Source organism: Colias croceus, chromosome 1 (genome assembly GCF_905220415.1).
Source record: "Colias croceus chromosome 1, ilColCroc2.1".
NCBI classification, from domain to species: Eukaryota; Metazoa; Arthropoda; class Insecta; order Lepidoptera; family Pieridae; genus Colias; species Colias croceus.
The window spans coordinates 12035822-12059280 of NC_059537.1; the positions used below are offsets into that span (position 1 = coordinate 12035822).

General features: G+C 32.0%; 1 protein-coding gene across 8 annotated transcripts in view; it reads left to right on the forward strand.

The window, feature by feature from the left end:
* The window catches only part of LOC123705845 (ras-related protein Rab-32), a 43280-nt gene extending 25534 nt beyond the window's left edge, over positions 1 to 17746 (forward strand). For 6 of the 8 annotated variants that reach the window (XM_045654957.1, XM_045654931.1, XM_045654898.1 and 3 more), the window contains exons 2-5: positions 9000 to 9213; positions 11706 to 11887; positions 13039 to 13182; positions 16524 to 17746. In XM_045654957.1, the coding sequence (XP_045510913.1) occupies positions 9000 to 9213; positions 11706 to 11887; positions 13039 to 13182; positions 16524 to 16649 (666 nt within the window). In that variant the 3' untranslated portion in view covers positions 16650 to 17746. Of the gene's footprint in view, positions 1 to 2698; positions 2808 to 3887; positions 4153 to 8999; positions 9214 to 11705; positions 11888 to 13038; positions 13183 to 16523 lie in introns of those variants that run through there. The other 2 variants (XM_045654906.1, XM_045654940.1) reach the window with 2 other exon arrangements.
* The last annotated feature ends 5713 nt before the right edge of the window (positions 17747 to 23459 follow it).

Genomic DNA, 23459 nt, shown 5'->3' on the forward strand with positions numbered 1-23459 from the left:
GGTGATTCTATAACGAATCGCCATAAATAAACTTAATTATTAAGTAGATATCAAGTTTACGATACTCTATCAACACTAATATTATAAAGAGGAAAACTTTGTTTGTTTGTTTGATTGTAATGAATAGACTCATAAACTACTGGACCGATTTTAAAAATTCTTTCACCATTCGAAAGCTACATTATCCACGAGTAACATAGGCTAGGTTTTATCCCGGAAATCCCACGGGAACGAGAACTATGCGGGTTTTTCTTTGAAAACGCGGGAGAAGCCGCTAGTATTCTATAAAATACGTTTTCCTATTAAAACATATTTAACTACTAGGTTTATAGTATTTGATGAAGCTAACACACTTTTCAGTTTTCATTTTTGAAGCAAAGAGTAAAACAATTTTAACAATATTTCCCAACAATTTTTAAGTATATAAGTTTTAGAAATATCTCATTAATGAACTCGACATTTTTCTTTCACCTCATTAGCCCGACATTGCGAACTAATCAATTAAGCACCGATTAAACAAATGTTTTATAGTGAATACATTGAAAAGAGATTATTTAATACATCATTATATGTAATTGGCTTTGAACACAGTATAAATACCATTTATTACCTTTACGTTAGCTATTAGAAGCAATCACAGGGAACTGAATGGAGGTAGGATATTTAAATATTTTTTCTCGCTACAACCTTGATACGTAAAACCTGTAGTATATAATTTAAGACATTATCATTCCTTTAGACCTACGTTTTCTCAATTTAAAACACAGTCATAATGTTCTTGGATAACTGGTTTTTTTATTATAGGGTTAAGGGATTTTTTTACAATAGCTACCTGATTAAAACCAAGCATATAAGTCGCGTCAAGTAAAAAGAACGCTGACGGTTAAGCTGCGCATTGGCGATTTATCGGTCTATTTGGTGTTATGAGGTGGTATAAGAATAACAAATAGGTAGTTGCGAAGCCACGATTCGCGAGTCTAGTTCAAAAATAAAATAATCGGCACATAGCTTACGTGCAAAACTCGATCCATGCGCAAACACACCCCATCACTTTCATCCAGCGTTCTTTTTACGTGACGCGTAATGTAACACGTTTAGGTTTTCACTTTGGTATCCATTTTTTAATCGATTTTGTTGTACCTATACTATAAACAAATTTATTATTGTATATTGAGTTGCTTAAGTACTTACTTACTTACTTACTCCTGTGGCACTGAAATCCGGAAGTGGGTCTTGGCCTTCGAGACGAGAACTAACATTTCTTAACATAATATTATTTCTAACATGTAATAAAAAGTCCGTCAATTAATTATTACCGGAAGATGCTGTCCTGTCGCGCAAACTATCAAACCCGTAAAGTTTAAATAGCTGTTAAGTTTTTGCATTTTTTTTTTAGTTTATAGGCGCACATTTCACGAATACATCAAAGTAAGAAATTGGTCCAGTCGTTCACACCCGTGATGCCGTGACCAAGGGTAATAGGGATTCATTTTTTTATATAGAGAATATTATTAAAGCGCAGGTAAAACGTACCTATTTGGTAATTTCCAAATTATACTACTTAAACAATTAAAATCTTATATATAAAAATGAATCGCAAAATGTGTTGGTAAGCGCATAGCTCGAGAACGGCTGAACCGATTTCGATAATTCTTCTTTTTTTATTATATTCCTTGAAGTACGAGGATAGTTCTTATGTAGAGAAAACGTAAATATATACCACGGGCGAAGCCGGGGCGGACTGCTAGTATAAAATAAAAGCGTCAATAATTTTATAAAAATTTGTACGGTTTCATCCGAATTCAAGGCGGCATTTTCCTAATCAGTAAATAGTTAGAAGCTATTTAATAAAATAAAAGGTCAATTTTCCGAAACCCAACAAAGACGGATTGTGGCTTTTGCAATGTTCCAATAGCAGTTTACTTCAGAAGGTTCCGTAGAATAGTTACCAGGGCTTAATATTTTTGTCTTTGTCAGATTTGATATTTTAAGTACATTGTAACTAAATAGGTAAAAAAATATATTTTGGGTAGGTCTGTATCCTAGAATACTTTTCATTTAATTTTTCTTCTCTGTTCTAAACTCACCGTAATGAAGATATTCAGACATCTGGAAAGTAAAATCAATGCTGATTATTTATTATAGATCAGGCCTCAGGGTATAGACCTTTAGAGGAAAGTAATTGAGCTAATACGGCTTATAAACTATCTCTAAGGTAAATTTTACCCACATCAGGGTTTTTCTATGAAAAAGTAACAAGTAACCATTGCCAAAGCTGTTGACTCGCTATGAAAAACGTAAAATAAAAACCTATTTTTCAAATGAATCCGGACACATTCTATTCTAATAATAATATATTCTAACATTAGCATTCTTCTGCAATTAAGTGCATAAAGAATAGATGCAGTCTCGCCTTACGCAATACTTGTCGTGCTCACAATAAACGAACAGCATTATTCTTATATGTTACATATATATCCGTGATACAGCTCATGTACAGCTATTAGCTATTTTGAAGGATTTTAGTGATCGATATAAATCGGCTCAAATGCCTGGGATTGTCAGTGGTGCGTGCAAGTAATATGATAGAGACGATCGAGTTACCGCGGTCACGTTGGTTTCACATCACCCCGTACTGTATCTATACAAGACATACAAGATATAACGTTAACAATATAAGCCCATAGTACTGATAGGCTACGCGTATTCGCTTTTCGCAAATGAACGAGGACAGTAAATTGACGTTTTCCAGGGGACTGTTTCATTTGAAAATCGGTGTTGTCAATCTGCAGAGGTTGTTGGAGAGGGTGAGTTAAAAATTGTAGTAGATAAATATCAAAATGCCGTAGTTTAACTCATCATGTAGATTCACGTAAAGAGAAAGGAAAATACTATGTTGACATTTCTATTTCTAGTGCATTGTGTTCTTTAATCAATAAGTTATTAATAGATGTAGTAAATCTAAGATGTAGTTTATTTAAATAGTAGGTACGTGAACAGTAGTAAAAGTAGGTTGTATCTGTAAACTATAGTCTCATTTGCGCTTCAGACATTTAATTCTATTTCCTGAAAGGTTATCATTTAGTTGATGAATTACAACTGCAGAATTTGATTGATTTACAATTATTGTTTTAATTGCATTAATTGCGATTTGCGCTAGAATAAATGAGATCACGCGTCGCTACGATGTATCATATATGCGGATTATTCCCTCCTTAAATCAACTAATCTAAAAATAATATATTATACGTGCTATATATAATACATAAGTAAGTTAATTGGATTGTTTCTGGATCGTCACCGAAATGCGATAAAAGTGATAGACTTAAATAGCATTAAAATAGTATTAGCTGTTGCGGGGTCACACTTTGGAACATGATATGAGATTAACTATTTATTTTATTATTTTAGTGTCTATTGGAGCATATAATATCTACTTAGTGAAATTAACGTGTGTATGTTGTTGACTGAATTATAGAAATGCTATGTCATGCGTCGTAAATTATTAATCCTACGATTATAAAGATTGCTTTTTTTAATATAAACATTTAGGACTATGATGACTCATAATAATCACAAGCTTGATTTACTCCCTTTCTTAAAATTATAATGTAGAGATTTGATAGTCGAATAAAACTATACAAAATGAACGATTTGGATATGAATATTCCCTCGAAATTCTCAAGTGTTTTTAGTTTACAAACACATGTATTTCTTTAGTAGCATTAGGTAAACATAATTACTCAGTAAGGAGTGCAAATGACAAATACTCGACTCGTTATCATTGGCCGATAACACCACCCCACACTTTACTGTACTTAATAAATAGACGCTTAGTTGCTAGAACCAATAGTTGTTCATATACTTCGTTAGTGACACCTCGAAATTCGTTCAAATTCGTTCTAGAACATTTGGGAATTGTTCTCTATTCAAATTGTTCTTTTTTTAGTTTTTTCTTTTTTCTTTTTATGGCGCGAAAGATGCAAATTTCGTTTGACAGCTAAGAAGTGTTAAGTGCCATGTTAAATGACACAGAAGAAATTCTATATCGTTTAAAAGTTCAATTACATTGGTTGTACTTTTGTGTTTCTTGACGAACAGTTATAATATTATTTGTGATCGTGAATTATGTCGCCGAAGCAGAATCGGGGTGTAAGTTATTTTAGTTTTTGTTTTATTTGTAGCCTAAGAGATCTTAAAAAGAGGTTATATAGAATGGCAATAGTTTTAATAGAGGCTAATAAGGCTAGTTTATGGTGTAATATTATCTGCTATAATTTGTTGCTACATTCCTACATTATATGCCGGTTGTAGTTTCAAAACTTTCTCAACAAACCCATAATACGATAAACACGCGCATGTTGACTCTTCATTTACCTATATAAATATTTTTTTTTGTTAGTCTTTATTCAATTGTTTAATTGCTTTGTCACTTTTATATGGAGTAGAGAAAGGCTCTTTAAGTACATTATTTCATTCGGTACATAAACCCTTAAGTTTTAAAATGATATTTGACAAATATAAATAGGAGTTTCTTGACGGCCTGTCTCTACAAAAAGACATATTTCCGAATCGGTTTTTTTACAATTTTTATGTAGGTACCTATTCCTACATAAAAATTGTAAAAAAACCGATTCGGACAGATACAGGACTTTAAATCTTCATAATAATGAAGATTTAAAGTCCTTTTTAAAATAAGTTTAAAATAAAACGTTTCAGACGAAATTCAGTATCTAGCGATGGTATTTAGAAATGTTTGATATACATAGTAGTTTAATGCTTTGAACGATCTGTTAATGACAATTAACAAATTACCTCACATTAGTTTAATGATTTTGTTGACATTAATGAATGAACAGATTAGTTCACAACAATAGAACTTACTTACATACAAACTTAATATATTGATATTTTATAACATTAACTTTGATAGTAGATAGTAGGCATTTCGCCCGCGGCTTTGCCCACTTTGCTTAAAACTTACAAAATCATACTAAAATCTTGCTCAAGAATCACTCTCTATTACAACCGCATCAAATTCCGTTGCGTAGTTTTAAAGATCAAATCATACATATGGACGGACAGACAACAGGAAGCAACGATGTTATTTAGTGATTCTACATGAAATATTTTGATTCAGCCATTCAGACATATAAATTATTGCTATATTTTGACAAAATCTAAAAATGATATTGCAATTTAAACTATAAAATATAATATATCTTTAATAATTTAAACTACTATAAAATATGGTTTCTTTGGTATGCAGAAAAAAGCTTCGCATATTGTAATAATGAATAATTTGATAATAAACTAAAACATTATGTCAAAGTTTTGTACATAAGTATAAAATTAATATTGCACCATGATATACATATTGAAAATATTTTAAAATATCATGATTGCATTTGAATTCTTAAGATGGTGATCATACAATAATTTAAATCTCTTCTTCCTTATTTATGACAAGAAATAGTGATAAAATGTTTAAATATAAAGTTTATCTAAAATGCCATCGGTTTCTGTTTATATAAATGATTTCATTCCGTGTCATAGTTAGATAATCGTGGGAAAGAAACGTGCTTCAATTGTTTATTTTTTGTTTTATTCTATGGACCTTTAGGTAATAAGTTCTTATCGAGACTATGAAAACTTTCATGTTTTTTTTTATTGGCAATAATAGGAAAGCGCTTGACCACAATCTCGCCTGATGTGTGGTCTAAGATGGAACGCGCTTCCCTAGAAGGTACCTGTTCACTCTACGCTTGAAGACGCATTTCTAAGTTTTGGTAATCAATAGACTTTGTGATGGACCAATTATGTAAAAAATCTCAAGCTAAATGTTTATTTCAGTGATCCATAGACCATAATCCTACCTATAGATATTTATAAAATACTCATGTTTAGTAAAATGTTCTGTCTTCATGACGCTAAACACTATTTACTTATAAATTTATAAAGAATAGAAAAAATTCGATCACGAGGCGGGACTCGAACCCGCATCCTTCGCGCCATTCCGGGGCGGATGCCTAACCAACTCAGCCACTCGTGACCCGCCTGAGCAATCGAATTTTTTCTATTCTTTATAAATTTATATTTATAAAGCATTTGAATGCCATAAAAACCAAAAAAATATAAATTCACTATTTAGATCCGTTTTTAAAGCTTAACCTATTAAGATAACATTATATCATTAATAGCGATAGTATTTTTATATTAGTTTTTTACATCAATACTTCACTGTCTTCTTCTTCTTCATTACGAGATAAACAGGTCACAATGGGTCCCATCTAATGAATGAATATCCCAATTAGGTACAAGCCTGAATCGTCATTGTATCCCAATGTTAAAAGGAACATTAATTTTGTCAAATGATCATGTCAAAGGTTGTCACTGGGCGTTGGTCAAAATATAGCTTCGACATTTATTTATTGAGATACCTACATAGTTTCATGAAAGCTGTATTAGATTCAATGGATCGAATTGTTTTCATTTAATTACCAGTTTTAATTACCAGGTATGTACCTAGTACATACTTAAAAAAGTGTGCGTACAATACAATATTTTTCATAATAATCTGTCTATTTATAATCTGTATTTTTAACCAACGTTCAAAATAACAACTGAAGGTTCTAAATTCGTCGCGATTTGTTATTGATATCAACTACCACTTAAAAGTTAAAGGTATAATTTTTTTTATTGAAATGCCTGAAAAAGGTCTTTTTTGTATTGTATAGAATTCTTTCCGTTATAAATACGGTATAGAGTTTCGTGCCTCTTATAAATACAAGTGAATTAACCATTAGAATATAATTAGATTGTTCACGCAAAATCACTGACTGCAACCGTGTTGAATATTCACACAATAATAACGTTTAGTTCCTTTATTTTGTGTCCATCAATTTGTTACAAATTATAAATGTATTTTTAATTATTTCGCACATTTCTACGTTACACATAAGTATATAAAGAGTGGATAATTTTGTACCTTTGTATCAATAGAAAGACAGTTGACAATAAGTGTTTTGAGATACATAATAATTATAAGTTTAAGCTATCTGGAATAATATTGTTTGCATCCTTCGTCCAGTGTCATTTGGATACCATTTTTTCAAAACTTGTGAATATTAAATCATTCAAATCGCTTAATTCCAAGGCATATAAGCTTAAACTTTAGTCGATAATCTATACCTACATATAATAAATCTGTAGAAGGGTCAATTCTGTACATTGAAAATATTGAAAAAATAAATACCAGGGGGTGTTACTGGATCGATACCAAACCCAAATATGTGATTAAAAAAATTTTTGTCTGTCTGTCTGTCTGTCTGTCTGTCTGTATGTGAAGGCATCACGTGAAAACTAACGGTTCGATTTCGATGAAACTTGGTATAATTATACCTTATTATCCTGGGCGTAAAATAGGATACTTTTTATCCTGGAAAAATACGTAGAAAAAAATTAATTTTAATTTTTCAGTTTTATCCATAGACGTTGATCTGTAGAACCGTGAACACACGTTGCGTATTATTATAGGCCTAGCCGTATTTGGGTCCAATAGATATTTATAAGATGTCATGGTCAGAGTTACTCAAAATGGAGAAATAAACCATCCACGCGAAGACCGACACCCGCGCGGACGGAGTCGCGGGCGGAAGCTAGTTAATCATAATATAATACGTATAAAGTCGTGATTTCAATTAACAACGTTTTATCACTAATCTCTCCCTTTTTAACAACGTTGCCGGCAGCAACGAAGCAAAAAACTAAAAGATCATTATGGTAGTTTGTTTTCGTGTCGATAATCTAACTTTAAATATAGTGTTAGATCACATCTACAGCTACGTTGGAATTAGGTTCTCAGAATATATAGATACGATCAATAATCGCTTTTATACGTAAAAACTAAAAATGTTATTTTTCGGTAAAGCGTGGGAAAATATCTGAATTATTTTTTAAACGTCTATAGCTGATAATGAACTGGTTTTTTAATTCTGTTCGAATCAAGAATGTTTAATTATAACCTTAACTTACACACTCTCCAGTAACTTTTAGGTGAAAAGATAATCGTATCAAAAAAGCATTTTATTACAACTGCTTTTATCTCATATTTATAAAGATTATTGGAAGCCTTTTTTAATCAATTTTTTCTTGTATTCTTATTAGAATTTTCAGATTTTGTATTTTTGTTTTTATTGGATTCTTTAGGTTATGTTAAGTTACGTTAGAATTTAGATGTTTATTATTCTAGGTTTATTTTTTCAAGAAGGCCCGTATTCTTTTCCTCAAACTTATCGCCATCAATCCTGTCTTAAGCCCTTTTTTCCCTTTAAAAGCTGCCAACTAACTGCATGGGCGGTGGTACCGCTATCCATCAGGTGATCTTGCTTACCGGTTCTAGTATAAACATTAATTTAGTTAAAAAAAACTAAAAAAGTCACTGAAGCTCTGGAAATTATTGTCTTGTCACTGATTCTCGATACGTGTACAAAGTTTGAATGAAATCTGTCCGTTTAAAATCGAGTATACAGGAGTCGGAGTCGAGGCTTTTAAAAGCGTTTTTAAAAATCTTACATATCCATACACTAGCTGCGCTCCGCGGTTTTACCCGCGTGGCTCCGCTTCTGTTGGTCTTAGCGTGATGATATATAGCTCTAAGATATATAGCCTTCCTCGATAAATGGGCTATCCAACACCGAAATAATTTTTCAAATCGGACCAGTAGGTCTTGAGATTAGCGTGTTCAAACAAACAAACTCTTCAGCTTTATCATCTATACTACATAGATTTCTCTTTGCAGCGTCTTGCAACATTAAGCACAAAGAGTTTGTTGTTTATATTACTAGGTTCTTTTCGTACAAAAACAAGCATACTAATCTATAAATTTCTCGTTGCTGTTCCTTGCAACATTACACTGAGAATCTATGCGTTATTTGCATACAAGACACGTTCATTTCATGCTAAAACAACAATACTTATCTTCACATATCTCCTTGCAGTCTCACGCCACATCCAGCGCTGAGAGGCGGGAACACCTGTACAAGATCCTGGTTATCGGCGAACTGGGAACGGGGAAGACGTCCATCATCAAGCGATATGTGCACCAGTTCTTTAGTCAGCACTACAGAGCGACCATTGGTGTCGATTTCGCCTTGAAAGTGCTGAATTGGGACGCGAATACTATTATACGCTTGCAGCTATGGGATATTGCAGGTAAATATTGTTCTATATGAGGTATTAGGTTATTATTCAATTCAATTCAAGTGTTGAATGAAGGAAATGAATGAAGTTTTTAGTCCTGTATTGTTCGCACACGTCTGTAAATGGTTACATAAACATTCGTATATTTTTAGGCCGTATTCTTATTTATACATGTACAAAATGCATGAATTTTTAATTCCATAAAACTGTTTTTAACCGACTTCATAAAAAATATCTTCAATTCGATCGGTACATTTTTTTCTTTTTTATAAGAGTGCTTTTGTAAGTGGCCGAAAGAAGTTTCTAGTATCTTGACAAAAGAAAATTTAAAAACATTGACCAAATAAAAAATATTGATGACATTTGCAACTTTCATCTCCCTCGATATGTGTAAGACAAACGTATAATGTAAGAAAATAAAGGATAATAAATATATTAAGAGTATCTTTTGCATATAAAATGGATGAAATGGAACTAGCATTTGCCTGGATGTTTATGTCCTTGATAATTATCTACTGCCTTCTATTTTTGGCTCTTGTTACTATGATTCCATATTAAAATTAATAAGGTATGTTTTATTTTTCTTATAAAATAAACATAATATTAGTACTTAGGTACAAAAAATAGTAGAATTTGTGGTCAGTTCTTTTGTAGAAAGTGCTTCTTCCCCGTACCGTATGTCGTATAATGGTCGATTCATGTTTTGACCGTTTTTTTCAAAAAAAGAGGAGGTTCTATGTTCGTGTGTGTGTATTTTTTCAATAAGTATTTTGAATGAATGCTTTAATATTTAATTCAGTTTATGTAACATGTTTCTAACTAGAAATTTTATGCAATGTGAAGCGCGTGTCTGCGATCTTCCTTTTATTTTATTCAACTGTCTAATGTCTTTAGTGTAGGTACTATTTACATTTTCTTTCTGAGTTATTCGGTAATTTAAAAGTAAAAGTTGTACATTAAATAAAAACAAATCACAGCTGGATATTGTTACATATCCGAATTAAATAATTCATTTTTATTTATCCGGCATTGTTGTTATAAATCTAATTGGCAAACTCTAGCCGATTTAGCGATTCCTGTGCAAACTTAAAAAAAGACAAGTAGAGTTACTTTCACATTAGCTAATTAAAGTAGTTTATAATATAATATTTTATTACTACTTTTCTCACTTGTATCGTGACGTGTCTTTTAATTAGCCACTAAATACTTTTTTAATTTTCAATAAAAATATGTAATTAAAAAATAACTTGAGATATTTTAATGATTAATTAACTATATACAGTTTGTGTGCGTGTCTGTCTGCGATCCATCTTAATAACGTTTATATCATGCGTGTTTTCTTAATATTTTCTAAGTTAACTACACGCTATAAAAGTAGCGTAAAAACATTGCAGAAGGAAAAAGTAGCAGTTTTTTGCTTTGGAAATTATAAATTATTTATCCATTTGCAAAAGCAAATTGCGTTTTAAATGTATCATTTTCGTTGTCTTACTTTTATCGTTATTAATTTATGTGAATAAACGTTTTAATAACTTATTTTTAAATGCATATAAAAGTTTATTGACCTGTCATTTTCAAATATTTTTTTTGATCGGTATAAAGAGGGACCAAGTCTAAGATGTTTTAGACGCCGTTCCTTCTATTCGGGTTAACACACTTAATTAGTTTTTTACCTGAATTTAAAAGACAATAGAGTAACCTGTGTAAAAATACAAAGGGTGGATATAAATTTAGAGAGTCTGTGAAGGATATAAAAGGCCGACGACAAGCAAAAAAAGCGTCGCCTTGTAACAATGAATTCAAGATGTCCATAGAAAAGGGATATTAAGTCTTTCGGGATACTTTTACAATGCAATATTTTTTTACTACAAAAGAAACTGGGACAGTGCGTAGTGTCTTTTATTGTAGGTATGTAAAAGTAGATACTGATATGAGTTAGTTTTTGGGACAATATTATTTATTTATTTATAATCAAACGAATACTTTATTTGCGGCTAATATGCTGTGCTTTCACATATGAATATTTGTAAGGAATATTACCGGTTCATCTATACATATCCACACATAAATTATGTGCCTACTTGTATTTAATCTATGTATCTATGTAATTAGATATCCAAGAGTGTCTTGACATAATGTTGATGGTAAACTAACCTTTAAATAAATTGGATGTTCTTAGTAACTGCGAGAAATAAGACAAGTGAAACTATCTATCATATTCTTGATTGATTTTACGCGTGTTTTGTTCTCAACTTATTTTAATTTATCTATTTATATGTGTAAATTTTTATTATGGAACCATCTACAGCTTGCGCTACTGTTTCTAATTTATACTGTACTCTTATTGACTAGGTATAATATGTATTCTTCTCCCCGTAAAATAGACCAAGAGCATGCACACAAAATGTGTTATGTTTTTTTATATCTATAAGTTGCTTTTTACCAGCATAAACATTATTAATGAATGTTTTTACTTACCAACAAATTATTTTTTACCCGTACAGGCCAAGAGCGTTTCGGCAACATGACGCGGGTGTACTACAAGGAAGCGGTTGGCGCGTTCATAGTTTTCGACGTGTCGCGAGTGGCCACATTTGATGCGGTTGTCAAGTGGAAGAATGATCTTGATACCAAGGTGCAATTGCCTGATGGGTCGCCGATACCGTGCATACTGTTGGCTAATAAGGTTAGTACATATTATGAACTTGGTGATAGCTATACTACAAACGACGTTTAAGATAATGCCGGACACGGTGCTCCTCGTTGGATGCTGGTTAATAGTATTCAAGTATTAGTACGCGATGTTACTTGCCAGAAACTACCCACTATAAGTCTGAGCCGGTAGGAGATCGAAATTCACTGATCTGTTAACCAGATGAGACATATTTTTTATAAAATATAATTTATGAACATGCCTATGATCATTTGCTCGTCAAAAAGTACTCAAGTACTATTTTTTTATTTTATGGTTAGGTATTATATTTTATCGTTTTAAAGTTTCAACAAATCAGTTCTGTGGGATTTTCCTGAAAATCAGATTCTAAAATTTTATCCAGAAAATATCAGCAAATTAGACCAACTCACCAAGATATGTTATAAATTTTCTTCATCCTATAAAGTTGCAGTTGCGAATTGCGATGAAAAGATCCATCTGTTTTAGGTATTCAATGTTTTTCTTGTACTCAGTGTTTAGCTCGAATGATTGATGTTTGTTGATGTGAATTTCAATTGGTATTTTTCATTAAGGTTCATGTAATTGAAATATGTTACAGTCATTATAATTTTTTAGCCTTTATTGCGTGAAAAACGCGACTGTGATCTGAGTATCTGATAGAGAACTTTTACTAGATTTCACTGAAATGCAAAACTATAGATAGGTACCCATTAACTAACAAAGTACATGTAAATTGTCGACTACCTATACGAGTAGAATGAATGATTGTTTGTTCATGCGTTTCTCAGAAATCAGCAATTGCATCGTGACCTAAATTTCTACTCAGTATTAGGATCAGAATAATTTCATGAATATAGATCTACAAAGGTAATTTATGGGTTAAGGGCAAAAATGTATCTAACGTTTAGATTTACGCAACAATTGTTACAACAATTAAAAATATTTTTTTTTATATTTATTTTAAAATAAAACTTCTTTAGGCGTTTTGAGAGTAAAATTTCAAGGTCGCGTCATGGCAATAACCGTGACGTCCCCGTCATGGAGTAAGACGACGATTTTGGTATCTTTGAATCTTGCCAAAGAAGTTTCACTTCTGACACGTGTGCTCGGCACACACGCTTTTCTGTAAATGGTTTGTTTTACCTGTACTTTTTTTACCCCAGTGCGACCAGCAAAAGGAGGGTATTGTGAATTCGCCAGCGAAGATGGACGAGTATTGCCGGGAGAAGGGATTCGCTGGTTGGTTCGAAACGTCGGCGAAGGAAAACATCAACATTGAAGAGGCGGCCCGCTCATTAGTTAATAAGGTGAGTAATCATAGATTAAGGAATTATGCTTATAGTATGTAGTTTTGTTTGAGGCTTAAATAACGTAGGGTATTGATGTTCTCAAGGGCACTCAGTCTCTAAGAGCTCTATTTGAATCAAACAAAACAGTTATAATACACCCTGCTAGAGACATGCGCAAGGGCGTCCGCCCTTGAAGATCTCGAACCTCGGCTTGGGCTGTCGCTTGCGTGAAGGAGGCCGGAATACTAGTCGGACGGGAAATGTATAAGCTACACTATATAACACACTTTCTTTGAATTAGTTTTGGTTTTTTTTATAGGAAGGAAATGAGTAAATTATTAATACGTAAAAGACCTCAAAATGAGTCTTCAGTACCAAATGTTTCTATAATTGTAGTCTCCTCTAAATTCGTTCAATGCTAATACGATGTTATTACCGTCAAATTGTTCAATCGATTCAAAGCTCAACAATAATATATTTATCCATTGTGTATGAAATAGACACATAAATTATGATTGACATGCAATGAACGTTCCATTGCTACGTGTAATTACGATGTACGTATTAACGTCATTGTAATTGGATTCTCTAGTTCTTAGATATATTTTTCTGTGTTTACTTGCATTTATTTATTCTAAAGAGCGCTGTGGACTTATTTTGCGAAACGTATTGTTTTTGGTGAAATTTTTTTCTTAACTCTTATCCGTTAGAGAGCTATGTTTTCCAAAATCGTCTTTATCATAAATTTTTGGCACACCCTAGAAAGTATAAAAACTTGAAAATCGTAAAATCCGAATTTATGCGCAAAATTATGCTTAAAAATTTTCACGTAGTGGTCACTATAGCTTTACATAGTATTCAATAGATATGCACTCTAATGCGTTAACTTTAAAATTTAAATTAAGGCTTGACTTTCATCTTCAGTAAATCATCGTTTATTTAATTAGTTAACGACCTATATCAAACAAACCACTTTTACCTCTTAAGAGCGCTTATTCAATTTAACGCAAGTCAAAATCTCCGCGATCTATTACGATAGATCGCGGCTTGCGCTATCCTTTTACTATGAACAGCATAGGTCCACAGGAGAGCGCCGAGCAACATGTCCTCTCTCTGGGAAGGCTCGCTGCCGACTGATTTTAATCGGGTCGCGCGCAGTGTTTTATAGTACTTTAAAAAAAATTGTAGAAAAATAATAGAGGTACCTTAGTTGATTTTTTAAATTTTGTCTTATAAGTAATACGTTCTTTTATTGCAATATGTATAAATTATATTCAACTAAGTCAAATATCTTGGTGAAAATAATCATTTTGTCGAGTATAATTTCTAAAAAAATTCACATTGTTCGGATTTTAATTTCGTAAGTTAGGAGTCCAAATTAAAAAAATCTTTTAACTAACTATTTTAATAAGGATTTTTGCAGTTAGTTAAAAAAAATGTGTGTTAGATCTGTCAGCAATTTCAGATATTTTTAGCTTCGAAATTGACACTAAAAGTGAAATCAAGTAATCATCGGCTCAGTTATCTTGATGGTATTCACAAATACTGTATTAATTGAAAAAAACTCTTAACTAACTATATAGACAATAAAATTCCCTAAAATTATTAGTAATTCATATGTTTGTAAGATAAGTGGTTGATGGACAATCTGGTTTGAAAAATCACATATTTGAGCCAAACAGCGCACGGACCGCGTACACGGCCTTAATAGTAATTTAATTTAATCCGCCATCAATTCACTTCTTCAAAAGAATATTCAAATTTAATATCTTCATAACACGTCTCATCAAATTATTTATATCCAATTCATATAACAGTTGCTAAGAACACGTTCGAATATAAAATATACACAAATTCCTTACTATAAAATTAATTTAAACGCTGTTTATGACCTTGTGAAGTATAATTTTAAATTTACATACATATTTATAAAAGCATGGTGTATTATTTCACAATGTTGTGTAATGCCATTAGAGAATGAAACAAACGAGTGGCCGTAGCTAGTTAAGGTGTAGGAAACGATAAAAAACAGTCCGGTTTTGGTATCCAGACGATTTTGTAGCGTAAGAGCTGGGTATAGATTTATTATGAAAATGTTTTTTTCTGTCACTTTCATGTCACATTCTTTTCTTAAGGCTATGTGGGATTATGTTTGGTATTTTGAGATGAATAATTTACATTCTTTATTTTAATGCACCTGTATCATTTAATGCTGAAGAAAACGTTTACCTTGAAAATATTATAGCAGTATAAACTAGACGATATACTTTTTCTTGAGTTTTACAAATCACTACAATATTATTGTTACCTACCAGTTAAGGCCTAATACAAGAATTAATAATTTTAAAAAGTCATCTCTTAAGCTATAACGCGAGGGGCCATGGATATTAAGCTCGCTTGAATAATTTATGAAGCTGTCAGTTTTTTATTTCTAACATATAAGAAAAAGCTTTTAATTCCATCGGCTTATCTAATGTCTATCTTACCAAAACCGTCGTAGAAGAAACTCCCACATTGGTGGATTACAAAAAAAATGTTTTTTTAGATACCATCATTCGTTGACTAATTGATTTCTTCAAGCGGTTAACGTGATAAAAAGTACCTTTGGTAGGAAATTAATTACGTATTCACTAAAAGCATAAAATACAGTATAATTCAAGAAAAGGTTACATCGTCGTGCACCTACTAGACAAGATTAACATATTCGTGTATATTTTATCATAGAAATCGGTCATGGTATTAGCATTGAACTCCTATAGATAAATATTAAATACCACTATATTTTACAGTACAATTGAGGATATGGTTCATGCTCCCATTACACCCCTGACCCCCATGAAACTATATTTTAATTAAGCATATTAAGATTTTTTATGCGACAGGCCTCATTCAAGATTGAATTAATTTGACGTGTGACGTGATTAGATTACCTATAATATTCTCATAATATTTATATTTGTATTTAGTCGTTAAGATATAATTTGATGTGTGATTGTATGTCTTACTTCTTTGAGCAGTGGTGGCTCAGTGGTGAGACCTCGGACTTCGAATCGATAAGTCCGGGGTTCGAGACCAGGCAAGCGCGCACGAATTAAATTGATTTTTCAATTTATCTGCGCATGTTGTAACATCACCACTGCTCGAACGGTGAAGGAAAACATCGTGAGGAAACCGACATGTCGAAGAATTAAAAAGTTCGACGACATGTGTCATCCGCCAACACGCACTTGGCCAGCGTGGTGGATTATGGCCTGTACCCTCATAGGAGGCCCGTGTCCCAGCAGTGGGAACGTATATGGGCTGATGATGATTGATGATGATGATGATTGTTGTCTTAATCAACTAAATATCTATTCCAGATACTCCTCAACGACAAACTGCTGCAGAACAACGACAAAGATGGCGAACGATTCGCGCTCGACCACAAGATTGCAAATGGCGAAAACACGCGGGACAGCGGCCCCAGCAAGTCGTGTGCCTGCTGACCGCTTTGAACAACTGCACTGAACCACAGTATAGCCACAGTAAACAGATTCGAACCGTAGGGAACTAGCTACAAAAGTTCCAAAACAGCTCACTCGCACACATACGTATCGTTGAGACTCTTATTTAGTAAGTAGAAGTAGATGCACGTTTGGAAATCTCGATGCGTATGTTCGTGTGAGTGACCTGTTTCGAGCGTTTTGTAGGGAGTTTCGCTACTGTTTGTATTTGTTTACTGTGGTATAATTCTATAATACTGTGACTGAACGAACCTCGCTTTAATATGAACAATTTTTTATTCAGCCTCTAGTACAATGACGATTTTGCTACCTGTTTTCGATCTTTAGCAAAACGTCATTGCACTAGCGCGATAGAATTTATACATTATTTTAATAACTTCGCAGAACTATATAAACATTTTTATTACTAAGTTTTGTTTGGACAATGTTAAGGAATTGTCTAAGATTGACGCTGATCACCCCACCTGTATTTGTAAATGTGAAATGTCATTGCTTTTACTCTTGCACATTTTAATACCACTTGTGAACAAATTTTGACGCGTTTAATATTTATACTATGTATTTCGTTTGTATATAATGACGACTTGTACAATAACTGTGGCCTTAGGTTTGTACTGTTGATAGATACACATACTCTGGGGATGTTTAGTGTAATGTTTTCGCAAATCTGATTATGTTTAATAATTATATATAAACTATGTTTGAGCGAAGATATTGTTTGAGTAAACTATAAATTATTTATCCGAATTAATGTTTAGATGTTTATAAAATGTTTCAAGTGCCTCTATACATCGAATTTAAATTAAAATACGATTTTTAATATACTATACGGTTTTATCCAATATTTTGGACAATTGTATGCATCTCGAACTGCGGAATGTATTCGCGAAGCGAAGACGACATCTTTTTTATTTTCTTGGACTATTTTCAAAAACTCGTGCCATGTTCGGCTAAAGTCATAATTAGTTATGTTATTAATACAATAGAGTATAGATTGAGTTAATATTGTAATAAGTATTACGTTTATTGTACGTGAGCGTGTGGATTTATTACAGAATAAATTGTTTTAGAAAAATGAATGATGTTTAATTTTTCTTGCGCAAGTTAAGAATATAACCAAAATTCCCTTTGATATTAAACAGCACGTCAAATTCGCTTAACATCTGAAACAAAGAAAAATGGTTAGATATTATATACCTACTTATAGTAGGGGAGCCCAGGATGCTAAATGTGGATTTACTCGAGCGTCACGGGAACCTATTAGAATTGGTAGATTAGACCATAGCGAGAAAAAAAGGTCCTATAATGTTTTCACTTTTAGCGGTGGGGAAGGGTTTTTTGATTTTTTTTAATTTAAAAAAGAAAAAAATGGCTTGGAAATACTCAAGCGCGTTAGATATTGATATTTTGCATGCTCCAGGACGTCACTGAAAAAAAGTATACGTTAATCTGACGATTAAAGTGGCGATTTAATCGCTATGAAGAAAGGGTAAAAAATTAAAGTAATATTATTCGAGCGCGTCAGATTAATATCTGGGGGGGTTAATTACAATATAAGAAGTCCCCATTTCGCTAATCTGACGATTCGAGCTCAACCTTAGGGAATTATGGATTATTCAAATTTTCCAGCGGGGCCCCTGAGCGCACCCACCAACCATAACTGCTCATATTGACTAGAGGTACTAATGAATAGCTAAGGTACCGTCCCTAATAGTAATCTGACGCGCTCGAGTAAATCCCAAAATCCCCTCTTGGGCTCCCCTACTATTATTAAAGTTCATTTCAATATAATATAAACTATAAACGAATATCAATTACGCATTTTAGTCATACTTTAGTTGATCAAATTGATCAAAACTGAATATATTATAATAAATTCTCGATAATTTAACGATTTGTCAGCCATGGTTGACAAATGGTTTAATACCATTCAATTATCAAGCAAAAACAAAATCATTTGGTATCTCTAGTCTCGATCTTAATACCTCTTTCGGGCACAGAGCTTAGACGTTCTAACAACAAATTGGAAATACCAATAAAATAACATAATAAGTACATAACGTCACTTTGGTAAAAAGGAAAGAGTATTATTTTATGAAATATTATTTCCTTTATAGTTAATAATTATTGTTACTCTATCATATCTATATAAGATCACATAAAATATAAAAAAATCTGTTTTTGTCAAGTTGATGAATATATCATTATAATATAACTGTTATGGCACAAGGAACAGAAATAAAATTGAAATGCCATTTTACCGGTTAGCTAAAGTTAAAAATTCATTTATGGGTCAAGGTATACTTTTTTACAACAAAATTCCTCATAGTATTAAAGAGTTTAGTAGTGCTAAATTTAAGAATTATGTAAAAAACGTCTTAGTTCAGAGAGCCTATTACAGCATTAAGCAATATATGGAAGATAAAAACCCATGGAGGGTTGTCGGGTGAGAACCGCAGGACAGTTCTTTGGCATATTATGATAATATATACGTACGGTTACTTACATATTTTGTAAAATTAAATTGTAATACTGAAATGATTTAAAAGAGCAACTATGGAGTTTCTTGCCGATTCTTCTCCATAGATACTGCTTTCCGAATCGGTGGTAAATGATAAAAATATGTATTGACGTTTCAAAAGTGCTTCTCGAAGAAGTCTAATTGAATAAATAAATGTTTGAGTTTGAGTTTGAATATTTTGAAAGGAAAATACATCAGGCGAGAAGCAGGTTCGAATCCCGCCTCGTAATCATTTTTTCTTTCCATTCTTTAACATTTCTCAGAAAAATACATTTAAACTTGTGTGTGAGTGTTTAGTAATAATATCATTTAATATATATTTTAATAAACTTAATTAGATAATAACGAGTATAAAATTAATAAACCATAACAAATTAAATATTCCACAAAATGGTCCGTTAAAATTTCCCAACCGTGGCAGCTTCGAATTAAAATTCAATTCTCCAAAACTAACGCTATCAAAGTTAACATAGGTAAATATAGAACATTGGAATTTTAATAGCACACAACTAGACAAACAAGTTAGTTGGTTTATCATGGGCTTCTTCTTTATACTTTCATGAAAATTTACATTAAAAGATGTGTCAGGTGATTCATATAATTAAAGCGTGGGAAGTAAATTTGCCTTTGTTTTATCATCAATATCGTGATATTATCTAAAAAAATGTTTTTCGATACCATATTTGTAAACAGTCACATACATACTATCCATTATAAATGCTTATGTCTGTCTGTTGGGCTATTACGGCTAAACCGATTACAATGACACTTGATATAGAAATTTGGCATGCAGATGTTGGGACGTAGGCATCCGCTAAGAAGAATTTTAATCAATTCTACCCCTAAGGGGAGAAAATAGGCGATGAAAGTTTTATCTTTTCCATGCAGACATAGCTGCGGGCAACAGCTAGTATAAAATAAGATTGTGATATTTTATAGATATTATATATATAGATTATTATTATATATAGATTATTGATTATTATATACATAGATTTTATAGATATATAAATCCACACTTTATAAACTTATATTTTATTACATGGCTTCTCTGTAGATTAAATATAAAATAAATAAACAATTTATAAGAAACATAAATGAAGCAAGAGTAATAAAATAAGGTACATATAATTATTATGTAAATTGTTTTATGAGATTTAAATTGATAGCTAACTACGCACGTAAATAACTGTACGTATCAGTTTCAGAGATCTTTTTTTGTTTGTAATTTAAAACATGTTTGCAATATTTAATAAAATATTTTGGCAATGCTTTTATGTTTTCATATTGCATATATTTCTAGATGAAAACATATAATAAGGTTAACTTACAGTTTACTTTTTATCTGCATACGTACACATTCGATTAATTGTTGGAATACCCTATAAAAACTTAAAAGTACTGAATTGAATGAGGTCAAATATAAAGACCTTATACTTAAATATTGCTTCAAGCTCGTTTACTCCATTTCTCATCTATGTAACCATTAAAAATATACATATAGACTCTACCACACTAAGTTGATTTAGTCCAGTACTTTTTAATACATTTATGCACAAAAATTTATTTTCTCTATAAATAAAAGACAAATATATTCCAATACTTATTTAGATATTGTATTACATAGTCTGTCATTACCCTTTACAATGTCTATAACGCCCTTCCACTTAACGATCATGTTAAATTAACTTTGTCAAGTTAATTCTAGTACAAGAGCTCATCTTGAGAACTTCGTAATTATTATACCTGTATTGATGGACATAATTACTTGTCTTACTTCGAGCGATGGCGCAATTTCTAATGTAAGGTGTCTAAGATAAGTATAGTGTTGCAATATCTATGTACTAACATATATTAATATCCAGTGAACTTAGAGGGGCTTAATGCAAAAGATATTTTATTTATTTGTGACCATCTTAATAACTACTGGAGATAGCCCTTAAACTATAAGGGCTATCTCTTAACTCTCTTACTGTTATTGTAGTACCTACTACCTACTTAACTGTTTGAGTTTGAGTTTGAGGCTTAAACAGTTAAGTAGGTACTACGTGTTCTACGAAAATAAAGACGAAAATCCATATCACTTCAAAATTCGACAATTATAGTATTATAAGATTATAGTATTATGTATTTTTATTGATATTTTCATCATGTTATCCGATGTTTTGCCTTTGGCTACGAGTAAGCTACTCCTCGTAGTTACAACAGCACTATTTAAACCAGAAATACATTATGCTAATTAAATTGTAAGCCTACTGAGACCCAGCGGGAGGCTTCGATAATATTTTTCAACAAATACAATAGACAACCTGTCATAATGATTAATTTGTATTTGATATATTCTTCACACGTTTATTATTAACCATTTAGATACAAAAATCTGTGGAATATTTATGGTTATATGGTTAATTGGTTTGTTTCGTCGCATTCTTTCTAGAATATGTTTACGTAATACTGCATAGATTTTCCCACGATCCTTATTGAGAGACGAACCAAAGGGGAGATGTTATACCAGCCTGTTGCAGATTAAAAATCTATTGTGTTCCGTTTTGACATATTCCGTGACGGGGTCGGGTACTCGCACATTCTCACAAAAAATGATGAATGAATCGGAAAAATGAGAAAAAATTTTTTTGTTAAAGTTTAAAGACCCAACAGCTAAAGCAATTATTTTATACTAGCTTCCACCCGCGACTCCGTCCGCGCGGATGTCGGTCTTCGCGTGGATGGTTATTTCTCCATTTTGAGTACCTCTGTCAATAACATCTTATAAATATCTATTGGACCCAATTCCCAAATACGGCTAGGCCTATAATAATACGCAACGTGTGTTTGCGGTTCTACGGAACAACGTCTATGGATAAAACTGAAAAATTAAGATTAATTTTTTTCTACGTATTTTTCCAGGATGAAAAGTATCCTATTTTACGCCCAGGATAATAAGGTATAATTATACCAAGTTTCATCGAAATCGAACCGCTAGTTTTCACGTGATGCCTTCACATACAGACAGACAGACAGACAGACAGACAGACAAAAATTTTTTTAATCACATATTTGGGTTTGGTATCGATCCAGTAACACCCCCTGTACAGAATTGACCCTTCTACAGATTTATTATATGTATAGATAATGATAAATTGAAAGCAATTTCAAGTTACTTTTCTATTGTCAATTGCTACCCACGCAGAACTACAACGGGTTCACATTATTGTTGTTGTAGGCTTATTATTTTTGGATAAGTTGTGGGTAGTAAGCACTCTAATTTGAGCCAATCATCATGACTACTGGGAACGCATGCGTAACAACGAAAGAGTGCATTCAATTTTATAGATTTTGAATGTTGTATGTTTAGACTCCTGTTTTTGTTTATTTATTTGTTTAACTCTTCAATATACACAAAGTAAATGGTGTTACAATTATACACAATAACACAGTACTTACAGTTTAGGCTGCCTTATCACTTAACAGTGATCTCTTCCATGCAACCTGGCAAGAAGGTGGACCTGATGGACTTCACCTCAAAAAAAAGTTTTAAATCCTAATTGTGACTTGAGAATAAAACTTGCATAATGCATATATTATTTTATAAACCTTAATATTAATTAAAAAATTAATATGTAGAGTTTTTGAGCGTTTTTTTTTACAATTATTCCACTTGACTCAAAAAGCCTCGTTGATAATCATGGGCTCTGAACAAATCAATTATCTAAAAAACTGAGGTCCGTGGCCGTCGGCAAGAGGCATTAATAATTTATTAATTAGACATTTTGTACGCATCAGATACAACTCATATCTTATTAGAGTATGATTTATACGCTCATTGAAAATTTATTAATAATTCAACAGTATTTCTATTCGACACGAGCTATTGTTGTTTTTGAGACAAACTTTCTTTGTATCGAGTTGTGTGTGTATTGCGTTTAATTCTTTGAATGTATTAAGTATTGTTAATTGTTATTAATTAATTTGCGGTGGAAATAGCTGTATTAAAAGCACATTTTTGTATTAATTGGTTTTTGTTATGTAATTATTACAAAATGTTGATTTACTAATACAATAATTCTTATCGTTTTTTGTTCGACCTACCAACAACATAAAATGATCTAATTAAATAGTCTAGTAACTAGTATTGGATTATCAAAAAGGGACCGCTGCGAAGCTAAGCTGTTGTACTTCCGTACCATCAGTTATTCTTGTTATTTTTTATTAAAAATATAACATAATAAACTAAGCCTCTCGGTCCAAAAAACCCAACATTGCTTCTTTTT